Source organism: Callorhinchus milii, unplaced genomic scaffold (genome assembly GCF_018977255.1).
Source record: "Callorhinchus milii isolate IMCB2004 unplaced genomic scaffold, IMCB_Cmil_1.0 Scaffold1, whole genome shotgun sequence".
Taxonomy (NCBI): Eukaryota; Metazoa; Chordata; class Chondrichthyes; order Chimaeriformes; family Callorhinchidae; genus Callorhinchus; species Callorhinchus milii.
The window spans coordinates 4,484,234-4,505,808 of record NW_024704742.1 but is presented as its reverse complement, the minus strand read 5'-3'; the positions used below and the strand labels follow the sequence as shown (position 1 = coordinate 4,505,808).

At 38.1% G+C, this 21,575-nt stretch overlaps 1 protein-coding gene across 1 annotated transcript in view; it reads left to right on the top strand.

Moving 5' to 3' along the window:
* melk (maternal embryonic leucine zipper kinase) overlaps positions 1-20,949 on the top strand; it is a 33,237-nt gene extending 12,288 nt beyond the window's left edge. Inside the window, exons 9-18 of the mRNA XM_007899031.2 lie at positions 953-1,021; positions 1,106-1,204; positions 1,312-1,398; positions 1,607-1,735; positions 2,934-3,032; positions 4,615-4,855; positions 7,321-7,417; positions 8,167-8,335; positions 14,640-14,743; positions 20,094-20,949. Coding sequence (XP_007897222.1) covers positions 953-1,021; positions 1,106-1,204; positions 1,312-1,398; positions 1,607-1,735; positions 2,934-3,032; positions 4,615-4,855; positions 7,321-7,417; positions 8,167-8,335; positions 14,640-14,743; positions 20,094-20,271 — 1,272 coding nt within the window. The 3' untranslated portion in view covers positions 20,272-20,949. The remainder of the gene's footprint in view (positions 1-952; positions 1,022-1,105; positions 1,205-1,311; positions 1,399-1,606; positions 1,736-2,933; positions 3,033-4,614; positions 4,856-7,320; positions 7,418-8,166; positions 8,336-14,639; positions 14,744-20,093) is intronic.
* The last annotated feature ends 626 nt before the right edge of the window (positions 20,950-21,575 follow it).

The window sequence follows — 21,575 nt, the reverse complement described above, 5'->3', positions numbered from 1 at the left end:
CAGTAACCTAAGTAAAAGGCTTGTTATGTCATCTTTTATTCAAATACGTTTTTTAATGTCAATATTGTAGACCAGATTTCGCAATTTTATTGCTGCTGTTGACCTATTTAGTCATGTGGAACAGCAACTTCATTTTCAGTAAATTGGATGTAAACCTAATGATACAATTGAAAATGTTGCATGATCTTCACAACTACCCTCTGCTGGAACTTGAAATCACAAGTAATGAGCACTTTGCTGTGGGACTACTTGGAAACTTGTTCAGTCGGACCAGTACTTGTATTTCAAGTCAGGCTTCCTAAAGTTCAGAGTAACCATTCAGATTGTAGGTAAATACAATTATTTCCCCATGGCTGTTTTGAAAAAAAAGTTCCTGTAAACTAGGAAAATTTTGTTAGGTATTTTATTTCCAATGATTTATACGTCCCCAAGTTCTAGGTATTATTCCTTATCTGAATAGACACCTGAACAAACTTCTTTAAAGTTTAGATCAAAGAACAGTTACTGAGTGATAGTGAAAGCCCACTTTACCACCCTGAGTTTTACAAAGTCTTTGTATTTGAAACCTTTGCAAAGCTTCAATATTTACACAGCTATCCTTCTTTGGAATATTACAGATTATCAGAAGGGTGTGTCAATGGGGTTTTGTAGCTTTTTTTATTAAAAATTTAAAGAGATCCTAATTAGAGCCACCCACCAACAGCAAATAGATTAGATTTCCAAGATGTTGCGAGACATGAAGAGTGCTATATAAAGGCAAATTGCATATATTTTTTAAAAAGTGCATGCACATAATTCAATGCATTAATGTAAATTATCAATGCCTTTACGAATGGTTCGTTTTCAATTCTCCCAATTGTCAGCTGGGTAAGTGGAGAATCCTGTGAGGTAAGAACACGTGAGGTAAGGTAGGCAGATCATATTTTCTAACTTGGGTGTTCTGTTTTTTCAGAAAGGAAAATATAGCATACCTAAATGGCTTTCTCCTGGTAGTGAACTGATTTTGAAACAAATGTTGCAGGTAAATGCGTTCAAATCAAAATCATTTTGCCTTAAGAAATCTACAAGTCTATGTATCTATGCAGTTGTGACTTTTTTTCAACAGGTGGATCCAAGTAGGCGTGTTTCAGTAAAACAACTTCTGAATCACCCTTGGCTTATGCAAGGTTACTCTAGCCCAGTTGAATGGCACACCAGATACCCAGTGAGTGTACTAATGTTTGTTAATGTTTCACTTACAATTGAGGTCCTATAAATATAATCTTTCAGTGATTATGCAACTTAGAATATTGAATATATTTTCACTTGCAGATTGGCCATCTTGATGAGAACTGTGTTACAGAACTATCTGTGTTCTTCAGGCGCTCTAAAAAGAACATGGCCAGTTTGGTGGCAGAGGTAAGAGCCTGCTGCATAATAAGGGATGTGCAGAAGGCCGGAGCCAGCTGAGCGAGCGGAGTGGGGGTGGGGGGTAAAAGGAGTGGGGTGTAAGCAGGACTGATAGGGAGGGAAGGTACCAGGGCATCAGGTGATTTGTACGTGAGTGTGAGGAAATGATTTTGTTAGGTTTGACTATGATTTATTATTTATCCATTTATTTATGTAGTGGAAATATGATCGAATAACAGCAGCATACTTACTGCTCTTTCATAAGAAGATCCACGGCAAACCCATTCGACTGTTTTCTTGCTCTGAAAAGCAAGATGTGCCCACAACTCCTCTTGGAGAACTGAAGGTGAGCAATTCTTTTAGAGAATTTTAAAAAAATGAACCTTTTTTTTGCCTTTTTAATTAATTAAAATACTAACTTTTAAAGATGCTATATTTTGTTTGTGTGGGAAAGAAATCAACTGATTTTGAGATGTGACATCCTGCTCTCAATTACTGTAAACTGCACATTGTCTCTGACTCTCCAACCAAAACTGTAATCTTATAATTCATTGCTATGTATAATTTACTGGGGGGGACGGGGAGAGGTGGGGAGTAAACCAGAGACAGAAGGGAGGAGAAATTGGTGATTGAGCAGTGGTGATTGAGCATTGCCCGGGCAGGCCAGTCACTTGAGCACTGGGCTTGGAACAGAAGATTCTTGGCCCGTATACAAGCTGCAGATCACCCAGAACTCTGCAGTTGGTGGTGTCTCCCGCACCAGGCTTCACAAACTTTCTTTTGGTCAGCCAGGTGTCTGACACATGTGGAAACCCATCACCAAGCTTAAGAGTATCCAAACCAAACACAGTTCTGTGCCTCCCACCCACATATAGAAATTACTGTGTAATGGAAGGTAATGCACACACTCTCTATGGAGGAAGGGATGCAGCCTGCTTACCTAATTCCAGAGAATATTAGGTGCAGACTAGCAAAAGTTAAGACTTGGAGACTCCAGAACGTGCGTAATATTAGAGTTTAACCAGCTACAACTACATAGCCTGCCATTGAAAGCACTGTCTGACAAGCTTTCCAGTATTTGTTCAGTTAGGACCACCCTACTTGTTAGGGTTTTGACTTGTTGAGTTAACAGGAGCTGAGTGGGAGGAATTGCAGAGACTGGTCTGCTCCTCCAGGTCCTGCAGTAAACCAGGCTGGCTGTGCTGTCATCAGCAGTGCCCCGTGCTGAGGACCCGCCTGGCTCAGGAACTGGACTACCGAGACCGCCACAGAGGACTGACTCAATTCCGATATTCCTTGGCCAAACATGTCACCTTGGAGCCAGTTCAGCTGGTGGGCAATGCAGCTCAGCATGAAATGCGAGAGTAATGCCACCATCCTCCTGTCCGCAGCTGATCCCTTCCTGTTGAGCAAAGGTTCCACCCGTTGGAATTTTATGTAAGGTTCGGCATGGATATATATTTAGATGCATTACTAAAGAAAGATGAGCTAACATTTTGCTTGATCCTTGAATGTTTTAAACTAACTTGAAACCCATTTACTAGTTTAAAGGGAATTTGAATTTTGAGGATGACATCTCTTATGTATGTGGCTCCATGGAATTTATGGATTCTCCTCTTGCTGTGGCACCCCATCTCACAGAGGTTTGTGTTGTTGACGTATTTGTGTTGAATGTTATATAGTCTGCTCATAATCATCCTTACCATTTTCAACTCTATTCTTCAGCAAGATCGTTTTCAGAGAATACTGTACTGCAAGTAAGAATTGCACCATTATAGACAATTGCCTTGAGTTATTATAGGGGAATTTTCACCAAGGTTATGGAGTGGAGAATTGCATGTTGAACAATGCCACCAAGTTGGTGAGGATAATGGCTTTTCTATGGCAATCTGTCAGGCAGGTGGGAATCTGATTAATTCAACTTATAAATTTGAATGGTAAAACCAATGGTCTGATTTGCACATTTCAGGTTTTCAAATGGTGAGGTAGATTGATGGCTCGAAAGTGGTTTAGAGGACCTATTGGAAGCTTTTTTTCCCCCCCCTCAGTCTTTGGATGAGCCATTAAAGCAATATTACTCCCTCTTATGATGGATCAGATGGGTATTGAAGATTCCATCAATATTTTGAAGAATGGGGAGTTCTCCCAGTTAGAGTACCTGGTCTTAAGCACTCATGAAGTGACCCCTGTTGATTGGTGCACGTGCATGGATAGAATCGGTTGGTGGAAATGTCCCTCACAATTGCATAGCCTGTCAAAGTATATTCTCCAGACTCGCACATAAAAGTAGAAGAGTAGTCCAATACGCACCAGCATATTTAGGAGAATACCTTCCCATCCCTGCTCTATCCTGTCTGCAATCTCCTGCGATCCCATTCCAGCTCAACTTCGTAAAGCGTTTGAGATGTTCTTTCAACATGAAAGATGTTCTACCAGTGTCAATTGTTGGTGAGAATGAAAAATGCACTTTAATAAGATTTTGCTGCCAGTACAATAACTTTTTGTATGTCTAATATGACCTACCCCTTTTATCAATGCCCACTTGATGAAGAAAGTGAAATAAATTGGCAATGATTATTCAAGTGTAGTGCAGGCTTTAAATAAGCTGTATATATTTGTAGATTCTTTCTTTAAAGAGGACTTAGTTCAAAGTCTCCCCCACCCCCCACTTTGGTCCCATCCTGTGGCTAACTGAAATGACCATTGTGATAATAACCAATTGCCTCAATCTGCTTACCACTTGCTATGTAGGGAATGGTGTCTCACTGTAGATAGTGAAAAATGTACGGCAACAGTACATTCTTATAAAATAATTGAACATGATGCCATAATTCTCATGTTTATCATGTCCTCAAAGGGACGTAGCCTTAAAGTCATAAGATTATGTTAACTGAGATCAGGAAGCATTTCTTCACATAGAGGGTTTTGAATGTGCAATACTCGGCCCCAGAAAACTAGAGGTGGAATCAATAATGATGTTAAGAAAGATGGATATTTAGATAGTAGAAGTATTAAAGGGGTACTACAAAAGTCATTGGGATTGTGCTGCAAGATGGAACAGACTCAGTAGGCTGAACGGCCTAATACGGTTCCTGGTTTTCTAGGTTGCTATGTTTCATGAGTTTCCATTTTTTTATCTATATACAGTGGTTGCTGTCCATTACAATCTGTTAATTACAAGTTGAGTTTCGTTACATCATCAGTTGGATTTTTTTTAAATTTCAGCGAGTAAGATGTAAAACACAAAAAGATTGTGGAGGAGGTGAGCTCTGGTCATCAGGTAAACAAAAAGTTGCTTCAAATAAGTCTGGAAATGAAAACAAAGAAAATATAAACCAAGTTAAAACAAATGTGAAAAGCGAAGTTCACTTTCTACAACCTCAAGTCAAAACACCAGTCGCTAAGAAAAATTATGAAAAGAGGACTCTGGTTACTCCAAAACAAGATACCGAGGCTGCTACTAAAGGCAAGTTTTGTTATAACTTAGATTTTTGTAATTAATGAACTAAGAATTGTTCGTGGCTTAAACCACTGAGTCCAGTGAGTGTTATTACCTTCTCTCTCTCGCTGAGTCGCTTTCTCTTTGAATCACTGTAATGTTGCACCGAACACAAAATTGGGTATAAATTGCTCCCACCTGCAAATCTTGAGCCTGTCGCTAAGCATCCTGAGACGGAGGTGTGCCTGAGCGGACACGTCTTCTCTCCAACGCTGCTCCGATCATCTTTGCACACCTCTCCGCCATTGCTATTGTATATTTTTTGTGGACAAAACGCAGCAACCAATTGTGCACAGCAATGTCTAACAAACAGTCGTGGATTGAGTGACCAAATTATTTTTTTGATGGGATTATTACGATCCGCCAATCGACTGAAAGCCAGATTCCTACTTACCGCCAGGTAAACAGAAGCATGTGGAGTAAAGAAACTTGCTTTCGCCCACAAAATACAGTCAATTCACTGTATATTCTGTGAAGCGCTTTGAGACGTCTTGAAAACGTGATAAGGCGTTATATCAAATACAAAGATTATTACTATTGCAGGTTTCGCCCTGCCTGGGAATTGAACCCAGGTTCTCGCTTGCGAGGCAGCTGGTCTAACCTAAGCTACAGGACTACCACCATATTAAACATAATGCAGCTAGATTTCCAGCCACTAACAAAACCCCACTGCATTACAGCATCTTTGAAGAAATATTAACAAACTAAATATGACTATTTAAGTTTTCCAATCTGCGAGGTATTGTGGGGCATTGCAAAGGCTCACATATGTAATGAGCAGTGAGGAGAGGCACCAGAGGGCACCACATTAATAAGAGCAGCTATAAATGTACAAAGGTTGGAGGTCATTTTGCTAAAATGTTGAGATCTTGGCAAAATGTGTGTAAATGGCTGAAACAGGTGAATGCTTTCTTCCACAAACAGGCAATTTAGTGCCACTGTTTTTTGATTTTTTTAAAATCAAAACAATGTGCTGGAGGCCAAAGGTTAGAATCTGCACCTTTCATCTCCTCTTGAGGTTTATTCTGATTTGTTGGAGCACACCATTACTTGACAGTAGCATATCGCACTTGCTCAACTTTTCTAAGTTTTGGCTTACCGGATAGAGCAAAAAAAACTCCTCTAACAGTTTTTGAAGTTCCAAGATTTACAAAAAGGTTTCCCATTTTTCAACCTGCTCCGGTGGACGAACCTTTCCCGGGAAGACAGAAATGTAATTGCATCCAGTAAATGCATGTAAACCTGGCAGCACTAAGCATAGATTCTGATCCAAACATTTTGCAGTGATCTGACATCTATGTAATGTATTGTGATGTTCCCATTGTGTCGCACATCCATCCAGACCTGTGATTAATAATAGTCCTATAATCCTCGCATTTGATACAGTGCCTTTTCACGTCATTGAGACATCTCAAAGTGCTTCACAGAATATATTGGAAAGTGAATTGACTTGTGTATTTTGTGCGTGAAATGCAGTAGCCAATTGTGCATAGCAGTGTCCCACAAACAGTCATGGAGTAAGTGACCAAATGCATTATTATTTTTGTGGGGTTATTACCCCCAGAAAGCAATCTGACAACTAACATCCAGACCAACACAGCAACCACTACCTTTGCGGAAACGATGCTCACTCTTTCATGAAATTTAATTTGCTTGTTAATAATAAATGATGGTCCTTATTTGGTATTAGCACCTTGCAAAAACAATTTGCATTTATTTAGTGCTCCTCACGCAGGGTAGTGTCCCAGAGCATGTCTGTTTCAGTTTTTCATACAATATACTGGAAAGTTTTTTTTAAAGAGTCCATTCTGTATTGTAATGTAGAATCATTTCCAAATCTGCTTTTGGCACTTAATAACCTTTGCATCTTGGAAAGTTAGAATAATGGTGAATAAAGTATGATTTGAATGGCTTTGTTTTGTTCAGAGATTAATATTTAAAAGCTCAAAGTGAAGCGAACAGCGTTTCCAAAATGTGGAAAATGTCAAAAACCTAAATTTCTGTATTTCCCATTTGTGATGCCTTATTTAAGAAATAAGAATGCAAATGTGAAGTTGGACAAAACATTCAGTTCCTTCTCTCAAAAGAACTGAATGTTTTGTCCAACTCAAGATTTGCCTCTAAACTTTTTGCTTGTGAAGAATTATGACTTTAATTGCTGAAATTATTTTGACTTGAAAGTGTGCCATTTTTTGTTGAATAAGCTTGAGTATGAATCACTACTGTGTGTACAAATTATTTCTGTAATGTAAATACTGTACTTCCTGCTGCACATATTTTGAAGTTCAGTATATTTACTAAATATCTTGTTGGTAATATTGTCAAAGTTGGTAGTAATCATGATGAGTTACTATAAAATTGTACTCAAATTGCTATGAAATATGGTTTTTATATTTAACTTTCTTCCCCCCCACCCTCACCTTAACTATCAGCCATGATCAGCTGCACTATGGAAATGCCTATAAACCAAGGTTTACGCGTGCTTAACTCGGAAGACCTGACAGTCACAGCACTTAGTCCAGAAAGACGGTATGTAATGCACATCAGTATTTATTTGTTGATTTGGCCAGATCGGTAGGATTTGAGGAGGTCACAGAGTAGAATGGGGTGAGACTGGAGGGATTGAAAGGTGAGAACGAGGATCTTGAACTCATTCCACTGGGGGATGGAGAGCCAACAGGCGAGAACGAGGGTGATAGGCTGATTTAAAATCTTGAGGTCTTTTTAAAGCGCTTCACAGGATAAACTGGAAAGTATAGTGATTGTGTTTTGTCGCCAAACACAGTAGCCAATTTCTGTGCACTGTATATACATGAACAGCTGTGAAGTGAATGACCAATTTTAGTTTGGGGGATTGTTGGCCAGGACCCCGGGAGAAACGCTCCTCTTTGAATAGTACCATGGGATCTTTAATGGCCACCTGAACAGGCAGATGGGGCCTTGGGTTTACGTTTCAACTACAACACATCAACTCCAACAATGCAGCACATCCCCAGCACTGCATTGGAGTGTCAGTCTCGACTATATGAGATCCAGGTCCTGGTGTGGGGCTTGAACCCACAACCTTCAGACTTGGTGAATGCAACCAACTGAGCCAGGCTGAGACACAAATGATGTAGTTCTCCCATCCAGGTTGAGTGTTAAATGCTTCAGTACATTTTATTTTTATTGTAAATGCAAGATCTTTGTGTTCTTTGATGTTTTGAGTGTTTTCCTATCTTGCATGTTTTAAATGAAAGAACTTGCTTTGTATGGTGAGATGCTGTTGTGTTGTACAGAACCCGTTCACTGGACATGGACCTAAATCAAGCTAATGGGGGCAGTAGTCAGAAAAAGAAAGGAACAAAAATGTTTGGAAGCTTGGAACGAGGCCTGGACAAAATGATCACAATGTTAACTCCAAACAAACTGAAAAAGCCTTGGAAAGAGGGTCCAAGAAAAATCAAGGTGGGTTTAAAGTTTAGCCACAATACTTCATTTCGTAGATTTTAAAGATAAGATGACACGGTTAAGTCACACTGCACAATTTGAATGCCAAAATCTCACTACATTATATAATAATCCTTACATTTAATGTAGCGCCTCATCACGTCTTCGAGACGTCTCAAAGCGCTTCACAGAATATCAGTATATTCAGTATAAAGTAAATTGACTGTATATTTTGTATTTCATGGCTCTTTGAGTCAATTTACTTCTAATCAGTTCATTTATTAAATTATTTTACTGAAGACCACTTTTACTCTATATAGAATTAGGATTTTTAGGATGTTACAGAACAGAAACGAGCCATTCAGCCCAACTAGTCTGTGCCCGTGTTTATACCCCACATACATCTTCACCTCACTCGTACTCTTATTTCCTTCTCCCTCATGTATGCAAACATACACAATTCTATTTAAAGGTGGCCGAGGGAGAAAGTTTCTTGTTTGACTATGTGAACGTTAATTGAGAACTCATTGCCAAGAATCTAATATGAAGTAGGTTTCCAAAATACTAAACTTTGATTTAATACTGAATTTAATATGTGAAATAACTGATTTAGTTTATGTATATAATATATATTATTTATAAAAATATAAGTTCACCATATGTCATGTGGAGATGGATATTGGATTGAATGAACCTTGTCTACCAACCTAATAATTTTAAGCTTGGAAGGCGCAAATTAAAGTTCTTCCCCGTGGAAAATATTGTTCTGTTACTGCATTATGCTGAGCTTTATTGGTTTATACCCTCCGTTCCTTCTGAAGGATCCCATGCAACAATTGCATTTAATCCAGTTTGTCAATTGTAATGCTTATTATGAGGGCCGTGTTTTGTTTGTCAACATGAAATTGTATTTTTCTACAGAGGTATTTTTCAGCAAATATGCTGAATTTTGATTCGAATAATGAGACGAAATGGTCTTGCTTATAAATTTGGTGTTTAAACAAAACTAGATAAAATGTGGTTTTGTCATTTCCAACGTATAATTGGATAAACTGTATAGTCAGTGTGGAAATTAATGGGTCTGCCATTTTCAGCTATATTGTATTGAACCGGATGCTACCATGCATCCAACTACTCCCCCTAGTGTTTTCAAAGTTGTACTTTGGTAGATTTTTCGATGTGGCAGTGTTGGGAGTTTGCTGAGTCTCATGTGTGAGGTTTTGGAACTATTGCAGAACTTTCGTGACTAGAAGAATAGAAAGTTCATCAAACTGAAGGCAATCCTTGTTTCTAGAATGCATAATAATAATAATAATCCTTGCATTTGATATAGCGCTTTTCACGTCGGGAGGACGTCCCAAAGCGCTTCACAGAACACACTGTAAAGTGAATTGACTGTATATTTGTGGGCAAACGCGGCAGCCAATTGCGCACAGCAATGTCCCACAAACAGTCGTAGATTGAAAATGACCAATTTATTATTGTTTTTGGTTTTGGAGGGATTATTATTAGGCTCTGTGTGGAGTAAGGAAACTTGCCCAAGGTTTCGCCCTCTGCCTGGAATTGAACTCGGGTCTAACATGAAGGAGCAAACTTTCAGACTAGTGTGGTGTATCTTTCATAAGATAAAACATGTCCTCAAGCCAACCTCCTACTTTAAATCTTCCAGGGAGTTTGATAACCTTCTGCAAATGATAGTGAGACTCCTGAAGGCTAGACATCCTGAAGGGGAAATTATGGCTAAAGATTACTTGATGAACTTGTATCATTCTGATTTAAAAGCATCCTAGGGGGGTGGTTGATATTGATACCGCCCTCTGATTGCCAGAGTCCAGGATGTTTGATATTTTTGTCTTGCATAAGTTTTGGATTTCCTTTAATTAACTCCCTCTTTCTCTTCCCCCCCCCCCCCCCACACACACACAGATCTAGCCAATATTTCTGTCTTTACATGGGGAAACCTTTTGGTTTTGTGTAAGGCACAGCATATCCATGAGCCCTGTTCCTCACTACAATAAAGATCATGCTGGCTATATAGGTTCATTATTGCATAGTTGAAATGGAACCATAGGTAGTTACATCCATGGGTAGTTACATCAAAGCTATAAGCAAGTCTCTACATTTGTATGGTGAGTTTATTGGGATTGTTAATTATAATAAATTTGGGGATAGGGTTTGTAGAATTGTGCTGAATGGAAGTCAGTGCCTTTTTTATTTCAGAATCTTTTAAAAACAGTTTTTAACAAGGTTCCCAAAGGGATCCTTAGGATATAAAATCTCTTTTGTACTGGAGGTGACTGCGCAATTTATTCAAAAAGAAATAATTACAGTCAATACAATGACTGTATTTTGTGGGCAAAATCTGACAGCCATTTGTGCACAGTAGTGTTCCACAAACGTAGATTGAAGTGACCAATTTACTATTATTACTCTTTTTTGAAGGAATTATTACCCCGGGAAAAGCGATCTGCCAATTGACTAACAACCGGAAACTTCCCCAACATTTCACCCTACCGGGAATCGAACCCAGGTCTCTCGCTTGCGAGGCGAGTGCTCTAACCACTGAGCTACACGACTCCTAATAAAGGCAAAACCTCACAAAAAGAACAGACTATTAATTGTTCTAAATAGCAAATGTAACCATGTTTAAATACATATTTCTAAATCTCTTAGAAGTTAAGATTCAAAAATTCCTTAACTTCTAGACGAAGGATGGTTTCATGAGAGCCTTGCATACAAAAGTGAGTGCATCTGTCTGGAAATTTATCTCAAGTCTTGGAACAATATAGGAAATTTAGTGTGGTCAAGAATAAGTTGCATATACATAACATTTAATCACTCCACTCAGTATCCAGCTGGTCAAGATTGATTGACCTCAAGGTGAGTACTGAGTTTTTGCTTATATTTTGCACAGCAAAGTCAATTGGTGATTTTGACTCCAGTTTTGAGACTATCTCGAAAAATCAAATTGTAATGCAAAGACTGAATTTCCAAACTGAATCGGATCAAGTATTGGTTCTAGCTCAAGCTGCTCAATCTGAATCGGCCCCTCATGAGATAACAGAATACTGTACCGTCATCAGTATGTAGTTGTCAGTAAAAATGCTACATGTGTTTTAAAAAAAAACTATTAAAATTCAAATAAGTATAAAGTAAAAATTAATACTATTTTGGGTAAACAAAATGGATGAACTCAGACACCATATCCAAGATCAGAAGCAGTGGCTGCCCCTGCTCTCTTGTTAACCCCCCAAACACTGAAATAAAGAAAAACCTTTGTGATTTTTCATTGCAATGAGTTCCAGACTTGCTTTGCATTACTGGACAATGGATACTGCGATATAAGATAATAATATTGATAGCATTTTATATCAGTACATAATGCCTTTCATATTGATTTTTGACTTCTCTGGAAAAAATAGCTGATGACAAATTGAGGAAAATATGAATTAATTGTACTTAACCATTGGGAAGAAGGGATCTTCATCTCTGATATCTTATGCCCCTTTGTATTCTGCAGGGATTGAATTAGTATATCAATTCCGAAAACAGTTCTAAGGAAAACAATTCTAAAAATACTCAGTTGGAACAAGATTACTGTTCGGGAACATTTTGCTGTTTCTTTGGCCTCTGGGTGTACGATGATTGTTTAAGGTTCTGTGTCATTGGCTTCAGCTGGAATTGATTGTCACAGGCAGCAGGGAGCCTTTGCCCACTGGGGTCATTTTTTTTTGTTCTGGTAACTTTTATTAATTTTCAGATTTTTCATTCAGACTCGTTTTGTGTGAAGCAATTGTACTTTTAATTGCACGGTGCTTTCAGGGAGGTACATTGAGTTTATTGGCATGGATATGCATACACTGGAGGCCTTACATGGTTTAGGATCGCTGCAATTTATTTGGTCTTGGTCCAGGGGGGTGTGGCTGGCCTTAGGCACGTGGTTGTTCTCTTTATAAACTGATGGTCCTGCTGGTTGTAGTGGCTGTTTTTGTCTGGCTTCAGGCCCAATATTACTGTTGACTTATTTCTCTCTCTTTTGTTCATCTACATTCTTTCTGAAATAGAGTCTGAGGGGTTGTGGGGAGGGGAAGAGCAGGCAGCTGTCCTTCATATTATATTGACTTGGTCTCCGGGACGCTACCCCGTGTGAAGGGCGCTATATAAATGCAAGTTGTTGTTGATCTTCTGTGTTTATTTTGATTTTTGGCCAGAAAATTACATGATCTACTTGCCCATTTTTCATGGCAGTCATTGGATACCATAAAGAAATGCAAATAAGCTCTACCCAGTGTCTCAAGGCTTTTGATCCAATCGTTTCTGCAACTCCATTTACATAAGGTGCTTTTAATTTTGATATCAGTATACCATAGATCTTACTAAGAAACATTATCGTGTTTTGTTACTCTTAAGAAATTAAGTCAAATTGGACAGGAGTTATTCTTCTCAGTTTTAAGCGTAGAAGGTGTTTTTGGAATTTTTTTGAGCTTGTTTTTATTGACCTTTTAAAGGTCATCTCAAGTTTTTATGTGAGGTGTGGTATTCTGAGAAGATCATGACATTGGGGTCTAATATACAAGTTATGCTAACTTTGAACATGTGCAGAGAGAATTACTGCTGACCTTGATTATGTAATGATTAGTCAAATGCAAAAAAAAATGCAATGCAAAAAAAAGGGTGATATAAGAGGTTGTGTGGTACAGATATGATGGCTACTTTCTGGGTTGATTTTCCTTGTGTTTTAAGGCATTATTGCGGGTCAGGAGAGAATTCAATCCCCTTGTAACAGTGCAAACCAACATCTAATTTGGTTCACCAAGACTCGAGAAGAATCACAAGTACAGAGTTTCTATGTTTATATTTGTGCTGTGCAAGCAACCATTCTAAAAATGTGCTTGCAAAGAAAATGTTGCCCACGACAGATTCTATAGTGATCAAGATTTTTGGAGGCTTGCTTTGACATAGTCATTGGATATGAGGCAACTCTTCTTATCTTGTCTTACAACCATATTGATGGAGCAGTCAGCCCTTGAAGTCCAAGCTGACAGACAGTTCTGCATGTACTGCAAAGTTGTAAGAGTCCCTGAACAAAGTAAAGCAAGCTATCAGTTTAGTTTTGCCACATTGTCGTGAACTAGCTGCTACAGTCAACTAAGTAATTGAATCATGATAACCTATTGGGAGAAATCATCAAATAGCCCAGTAAAAGGTCAACCCATGGAAATTTTGGTATAAAAATATTATAAAATCACCAATCTGTCTTCTACAGTAGCATTTATACACAAGGTCGGTCTCAAGACCTTTCCCTTTGACCGTGCCTTCAGCTCCCCTCTCAACTCTCTACCCCCTCCTCGCTCCTTCCCTCCCCTCACCCTGACCATTTCCTCCCTGCTCGGGTGCTGACCCAACTGTCCAGCACCTTGGGACATCCTCCCGACGTGAAAGGCGCTCTATAAATGGAATCTTGTTGTTGTTGTTGTTGTTGTAGAATCATTTGTTTGGGCGTCTAAATCAAGCACCGTATTTGATTGTCTATGTACAATTTATTGGACAACTATGATTGATCATCCAAATCCAGGATCTTCACTGAAAGACTCTTTGAAACAGTAGGAATTTGTTTCCTGTTACTGTCCCTAGGTGACTTCTTTCATCATGGATTTATGACTCCCATATCCAAAGCACAACCTTGCCTATTAAGTAGTGACATAATGTTTAAACGAAGTTTTAAGAGGTCACTTGTACAAGCAGTGTAATATGTTAGAAAATTTTAGGTGGGCTATTTTTATGAATCTGAATATCATAGCAACTTATTTGAGTCGGGGTTGAATTTGGCAGTGCCCTTAATAATAATAATAATAATAATCGTTGCATTTGATATAGGGCTTTTCACGTCGGGAGGACGTCCCAAAGCGCTTCACAGAACACACTGTAAAGTGAATTGACTGTATATTTGTGGGCGAACGCGGCAGCCAATTGCGCACAGCAATGTCCCACAAACAGTCATGGATTGAAAATGACCAATTTATTATTGTTTTTGGTTTTGGAGGGATTATTATTAGGCTCTGTGTGGAGTAAGGAAACTTGCCCAAGGTTTCGCCCTGCCTGGAATTGAACTTAATCTAATAGGTGATCAGATTCTCCTTTACATGTTAAATGTTAGAAAACTAATAGTCTTATTTTCATACATGGGTTATCACCTCATTATAACTCTGGTCATTCTGTTCTATGACAAATGAATGACCATATTGGCATTTTCACTGTAAGTAGCACTGTCATTTTTCTTAATTTCCATTGTTATATAAAATACTGTACTTTTTTTTCTCAGGCACAATATAATGTAACTACAACCACCATGCTGAATGCAGATGAAGTTCTCAATGAGATAATTGGTGTCTTGTCAAGTAAAAGGATTGACTTTGTGCAAAAAGGGTATGTGTTTTGCTACTTATTTTCATATTAATGCAACCTAGCTTTTAAAGTTCATATTCAAATGAGACAGACGTATGTTATTTTTTTAAAAAGTGGCTCATTGATTTCGTAACTCCATTACGTGAATATTCCTGACTTAAGTATTGCTTCTCATTACTTTTGTTTCCTTTTCCTCCTCTTAGTAACGTTTTCAGGCAGGAATATCCAAATTATCTCATCCAATTTCCCTATCATTTCCTTTGACAATCTACTTAGTCATCTTCTAATAACTTAATTGTTTCAATTTCCAATAACCCATCAAGGTGCTTTTTTAAATCCTTTACTGCTCTTTGTTCTAATACTTCTGTTGATAACTTGTTCCATTTACCTACAACTATTTTTCTAAAAAAAAATCTTCTCCCGCACATTTGAATGTGACTTAATACCTTTCTATGGAGAACACGTTAATGAATGTTGGGAATCATTCAGTGTTTCACCCAGACATTCATGACAGTATGCATTTCTTAGAAAGGGATGGTTTCACGCTTCCACCACTGAGGAATGGTTCATTAGATTTTGTTCAGTTGAACTTTATGTAAGTCCCTTGTTTAAGTGTTGATGGGCCATTTGACCACACAAGTGCACTATTAATGAACCTGATTCTTTGGTCATCTGACATAAATATGCATCTTACAGTAGAACTCTGATTAGCTATTAGAGTGATCCCTGTCTTATTTTCGGCCTGGAAGTTCTCCCTAACAGAAAACACAGGCACATTCCATGATTTGACCCTGTAACTTATGTGGCCTTCTACTAGCCATATAGGGCAGTACCTTTACCTGCTCTCATTAGGGAGCTTGCATTCAACATTGGATTAGTTGTCTTTTTCAAAGTTATTTTTGCATCCATTTATATATTTTTACATACTAAATAGATTTAAAAATCTTGCTTTGGTGATAGCCAGTGGATCTGATAGAGGTTTGTATTTTTTTAATGGAATTGAGAAAGTAAACCCAGAACAATACTTTCAGATGCACCAAGACAGTAGAATAGGCGGACAGAGGTTCAGATTTGTCAAGGGCTATTTCAGGACACCAGGAAGTATTTTTTTTACTAATAGGATAATTAATGACTGGGACAGGTTACCAGGAGGGAGGTTGAGGTCAGGTGACCAAACATGAGATCAAGTGGAAGTGCCTTCTTCATCTGAACTAATCTTGTGAAATTCGTACACGTTTTGAATGTATTTGTGAAGTAGTATTGTAAAACATTAGAGAGGAAATGTATCGATTCGGAAGACATTATTTCTATATTACAACCACGTACATACAAAGATTAAAGCCTAATTAATATAACAATGTGTCAGACTTTTGACAAAGTCAATGAAAGACAAGCAATTTAGTGACTATTCTGCATTAAAGAGCACTTGTCTCACAAGCGAGAGACCGGAGTTTGATTCCCGGCCGTGCGAAACCTTAGGGAAGTTTCCTTACTCCACACTCCTCTGTTTACCTAGCAGTAAGTAGGATGTTAGTCAATTGGCGGATCGCTTTTCATGAAGTGAATAACCAATTTTATTTGGGGGAGTGTTGGCCAGGACGCCAGGAGAAACCCCCTTCTCTTATCAAATAGTGCTATGGGATCTTTAATGCTCATTTGCATGGGCAGATGGGACCTTGGTTTAAGGTTGTATCCGTAGGACAGCATCTCCAACAATGCAGCACACTACCAGCACTGCATTGGAGTGTCAGCCTAGATTGTGAGTTCAAAGTCTGATGTGGGCTTGAATCCAAGCTTTCTGATTCAGAGGCTACAGTGCTACCCACTGAGCCAGGCTGACATCTGGCTGACAAAGGCATAAGGCATGCAAATTGAATCCTTGGCATTATATCGAGAGGAATAGAGTATAATGGTAAGGAAGTAATATATACATTTATATAAAACACATCTAAGACAAAATCTTAACATCATAAATCCAAGTTGAAACGAAATATAATGCACAAATGCATTATTAGTCAGGAATAAAGCAACACTGCATTTGTGATCATCTCATGCTGAAAGATATTTTGTAGCCATCTTTGCATATAGTTCGTTGGTACACTGAATGTTTTAAATCTACCACATAAACAAAAACACCAATCAATCTTTGGTTCAAAACTGATTCTCTCCTCATTCCTGTAGGTGGTGCTGTTGTATTAATGATTCCAGGTCCTGAGATTAGAACTGTTTGATGTGGGATGTGCTGTTAGTGTAAAATAGTTGCCTTCTAATATTTTAGTTAGGTTTGTTCATTAACTGTTCCCATTTTGTTTCGTAAAGGGCTGTGTTTTTTTATCCTCTAAAGCAAGCCAATATTTTGAAGCACTCAGCTGAAATCTGCCGTGAACATCATTCATGGCTGTCTGGCAATATAGATTCTAGTGCCAAACTACCAGATTGGCTTTCCCCTCCTGCCAATAGTTTTCTGAAGTACTAAAACTGCTTAGTGTTGCACATCAACAATCGTATAGTAATATTTCAGAAAACTAATTGAAACTACCTGCCAACATAAACAAATGAAAAATTAGCCAGGTGTGATGATCATGTGTTAGCTGGTGAAGAGCACATCCTGCTCTTAGCAATCTTTCACGAGTGAGAATTGAGGATAAATATTTCTCCAACCCTTTGGGATTAGGTGCTTTAGACTGGAAATTATTGGATTTCATTTTCTTCTCATTAATGCACGTTAATCATGGAACCTGTTAACATGTAGGCTTGAGTCTAACTGTTACCTTCTCAACTTGTCAACTGAAATTCATCAAGTTCAGGCACACCAAATATGATTTTTATCTGATTGAAAGAGCAGATTGACAAATCTTTGGTGATGCACATTTGGGAATTGCAAGTAGGGAAGCAATTGTCGAATTTCTAATCGTAAAGTGTTTAACAAATGGACCAATTCAATTATGATTTTTGGAATTGATATATAAGCGTTATAATAAGTGTCTAAAAAGTATTATCAGTGGCCCAAGATCTCTTAAATCAAGTTGACTTTAGAATTTATGTAATGTAATAATCAGTTTACATCCTTGAAATAATGGCAATAAACAGATAAAAACAACTTGCATTTATATAGCGCCCTTCACGCAGAGTAGTGTCCCAGAACGCTTAATAGATACTGTTAAGATCATATGGTACGTTTGATTCTATTTGGGTTTAATTGACAGTGATTATAGTGATTAATTGACTATAGACCATAAATAGATGATTATAGCCATGATACTCTTATTATAACGGTGTGATATCCATACTGTGATTCAAAACTTCTATCATCATCCCACTCAAAAACCTACCCTTGATCTGTCAAACTCCCCTAACTACAACCCATCTCAGACCTGCCCTTCCTTTCTAAAGTCCTGGAACATGTTGCCCAACTTCACTTACATCTTTCCTCCCACTCACTTCTTGAGACCCTCAAGTCTGGTTTCTGCCCTGGGTGCAACACTAAGACTGTCAAGGTTACAAATGCTGTTCTCTATCTCTATGACCACAGTTCCCTCTGCCTCTCATTTTTCTGATTTACATGCTCCTTTTTAATAATATAATTTGCTGTGATGTGGTCAACATCCACATGTATGCAGATGATGCCCAAATCTATTTTTCCTCCTCTAGTTGTGACTCCAGTCCTACCGATGTTCTGACTGTCTGCTTGTCTGACATCAAGGCCTGGATGAGCACAGACTTTCTGCAGCTGACCATCAGCAAGAATGAAGCCATCCTTCTCAGTTCATATCAAGATCTTCTCACCTATGGTTCTGAACTCCTTAACCTTTCTTTCCTATCCCTCAGACTTACCAAACCTTGGCATCAGGTTTGATACCCAGTTATATTTCCTACCTCACATCTGGTCCCTGACCAGAACTGCCTTCCTCTACCACAACACCCACCTTTGTTCTATCGATTTTATTTTTCCAATGTCCTCCTCACCTGTCTCCCCTGCTCCACGGTAAACAAAATCCAAACGTTACAAAACTTTGCCGCTTGTGTCCCCACCTGTTGCAGGCTCCACACTCCCATCACCCCAAACCTTCCTAGGCACCACTGGCTCCATGTTGCAGAACAAATCTTTTTTTTCCCCCAAGATTCTCACTTTCTATTTCAAATCACTTCATGCCCTGGTTCCTCCCTACCTCTGTTCTGCTCACATCCGACTGGGCTATCCATAGCCATCACTCAGCTGCCTTGGGTCTTCTGTGTGCCCCTCTTGCCTCTGCACCACCATTCGTGGCTGTGATTTCAACAACTCTGCCTGAATCTCTGTCTTGCCCCTCTTTGCCTAAATTGAAATCATAATAGAAGACTTTCCTCTTCGACTGTGCTTTGATCACCTCTTTCTAGCTTGACGTCAAAGTACTCTGACATGCTACTCGTGTGAAGGGCAATATATAAATATATAATTCATGAATCGGCTTTACACTATTTCAATCCATAGAGTGATGGAGTTTCATTTCCAATGTCCGGTTTTCCTCAAATATTCAGATATAAATTTATTCTAGATATATCAGAGCATTTTTGTGGTGATTGCTACTGCAATGTGTGAAGATGTTATATCCATACCATTGAAGGCAATATCATGACTTAAATCTTTTGCTTGAAAATATATGAAATGTTTTAGTAAGTGGCAAAGTAACATCAGATTTGGAAGTAAAATAGATATTAGATGATTCTGCAGTATGTGATTAATGTATCCTTTTTTTAGAGTAAATAATTTTTGTGGTGTCTCAGCTAGATATCTGTACATGGACAAAGAATAAAACATGGCAGCTGTCTTCAGGGCTCCGTGAATGAATGCAGCATCTGCGGTGGTACTAAGCCATAAAGGATCAGCAATGTCCCAGGGTTGATATCCAATCTGCTGAATTAACTCATTTGAGCAGGGAGAGGAAAGCGTAGGAATAGAAGGTTATTTGGCCCATCAATATCCTATTTATTACTGGGTCCCTGTCTTTCTAGTATATCCCTTAATATGTTTATTTCTCAATCATTTCTTAAATCTCTCAGCCAGGAAAGAGGAAGAGAAACATTGCTACAATTAGCCTTGACAATGTGGACTAAAACAATGTCTCATTCCTGCTTGCTATCCACTTGGAAGTGTGGTGATGAGGGAGGGATTAGCATTGCCCTTGTGATTGAACATCTACTAAAGGTCCAGCTGTCACAAGGAGAATGATTACTTGGTATCTAACATAAGTCACCACCTTCAGTGTTAAGGAAAACTGCTCATTGTGTCAAGTCTTGTTTTTGCACCAATGCATGGAATGTTAGCATAATCAATTTTGTAAATGTAATGATGCCGTAGATGTGATTGCTGAACTTTACCTTATTTTCACAGTTATACGTTAAAATGCCAAACTAGATCAGACTTCGGAAAGGTAACTATGCAATTTGAGCTTGAGATGTGTCAACTCAGCAAGCCTGAAGTGATTGGCATCAGAAGACAGCGACTGAAGGGTGATGCCTGGGTGTACAAGCGCTTAGTTGAAGATATTTTATCCAGTTCCAGCATCTAATCAGTGAAACTGAATCTGGTCCAAAATTATTCTTGAAAATTCTTCAATAGCTGTAAAATGAATGCTTCCTGATCCAGTCACCTTATATTCCCTTATTCCTATTTAAATATTTTTATTAATCTTACCTTTTCATACAATAGCGTTTTTCCAAAAAAATCATACTTGTGTTTTATCACAGTTGGTACTATTAACTAATTGGATCCATAAGATAAGAATACATTGATTACATCTTATTTGTTTTCGATTGCCAGAATATGTCGATGTCTTACAGGAATGAGTGGTTATGGAGAAAATCCTTTTCTGCTGATTCCTTAAAGGACAGACTGCTAATTAGACTTTTAAAATAGTTTTTGTAGAAGCTGTTGGGCTAAGGGGCTCCTTTGACTAGACCACATGGTAGGAATGGGGTGTTGAGCGCATTGGGCTGAAGACTGGAGCACTTCTCAATGTTGCCAGCTTCATTAGACTTCAGAAATCACAATAGAATGGCATGTCCTTGATTGAGATAGCCATAAGTCAGTATATTTTAAGTTTTTTTTATATAGGAGACCTAAAATCTAATGAAGGATACAACAAGATGTTTTACATAGAATATCTAAAGCCATCATACAGCTTTGTATTGCACTTGCACTGTTCCTTTAAATTGTAAAATGCATTGTAAAAAAAACTCAATTGCTGAAAATTGAGGTATAATTAGTTTAAATCAATGAATAAATGTATAATGTAGGATACATTTGCATTGATTTCTCATTTTTATTTTTGTATACTGTTTCCTCATCATGTCTTTTTTGTGTGATTTGTAAATAGTACACATTTCATCTTTGATTATGGTGGACTATAATCTCATTTCTTAATAAACTTGTAAATATTGTTTTTTGTTCTTGGGTTTTTGCTGTACCATTTTAATCTTGTTTCAGTGAATCATTAATTTTCCAATTTTCAGGTGTGTGACTTTCCTGATTTTTTTTTTAAGAATCCAGTATTCACAGAACATTACATTCAGTCAGATTGCTTAATATATCATTTGCATAATTCTCTTCCTGTCTGTGATTCAAAGAGGATTTATTGGGATCGTTAAAAGAGTCACAGCTGCGGTTACCACAGTTGAACTATACACTCAGTATGTTGCATAAAATTAAGTTGATTTAAATAACTTGCCTGTCTTTCTGAATGTTAAATGAAATTCTGTATTTACAAACTAATGATCTAAAATGGACTGACGTGACAAGGAAATTGCCCCTAGGAACAATGCACTTTCATTTTTTTCAGTGATGGTATACAAAAAAGACACCAATAAGGATGTT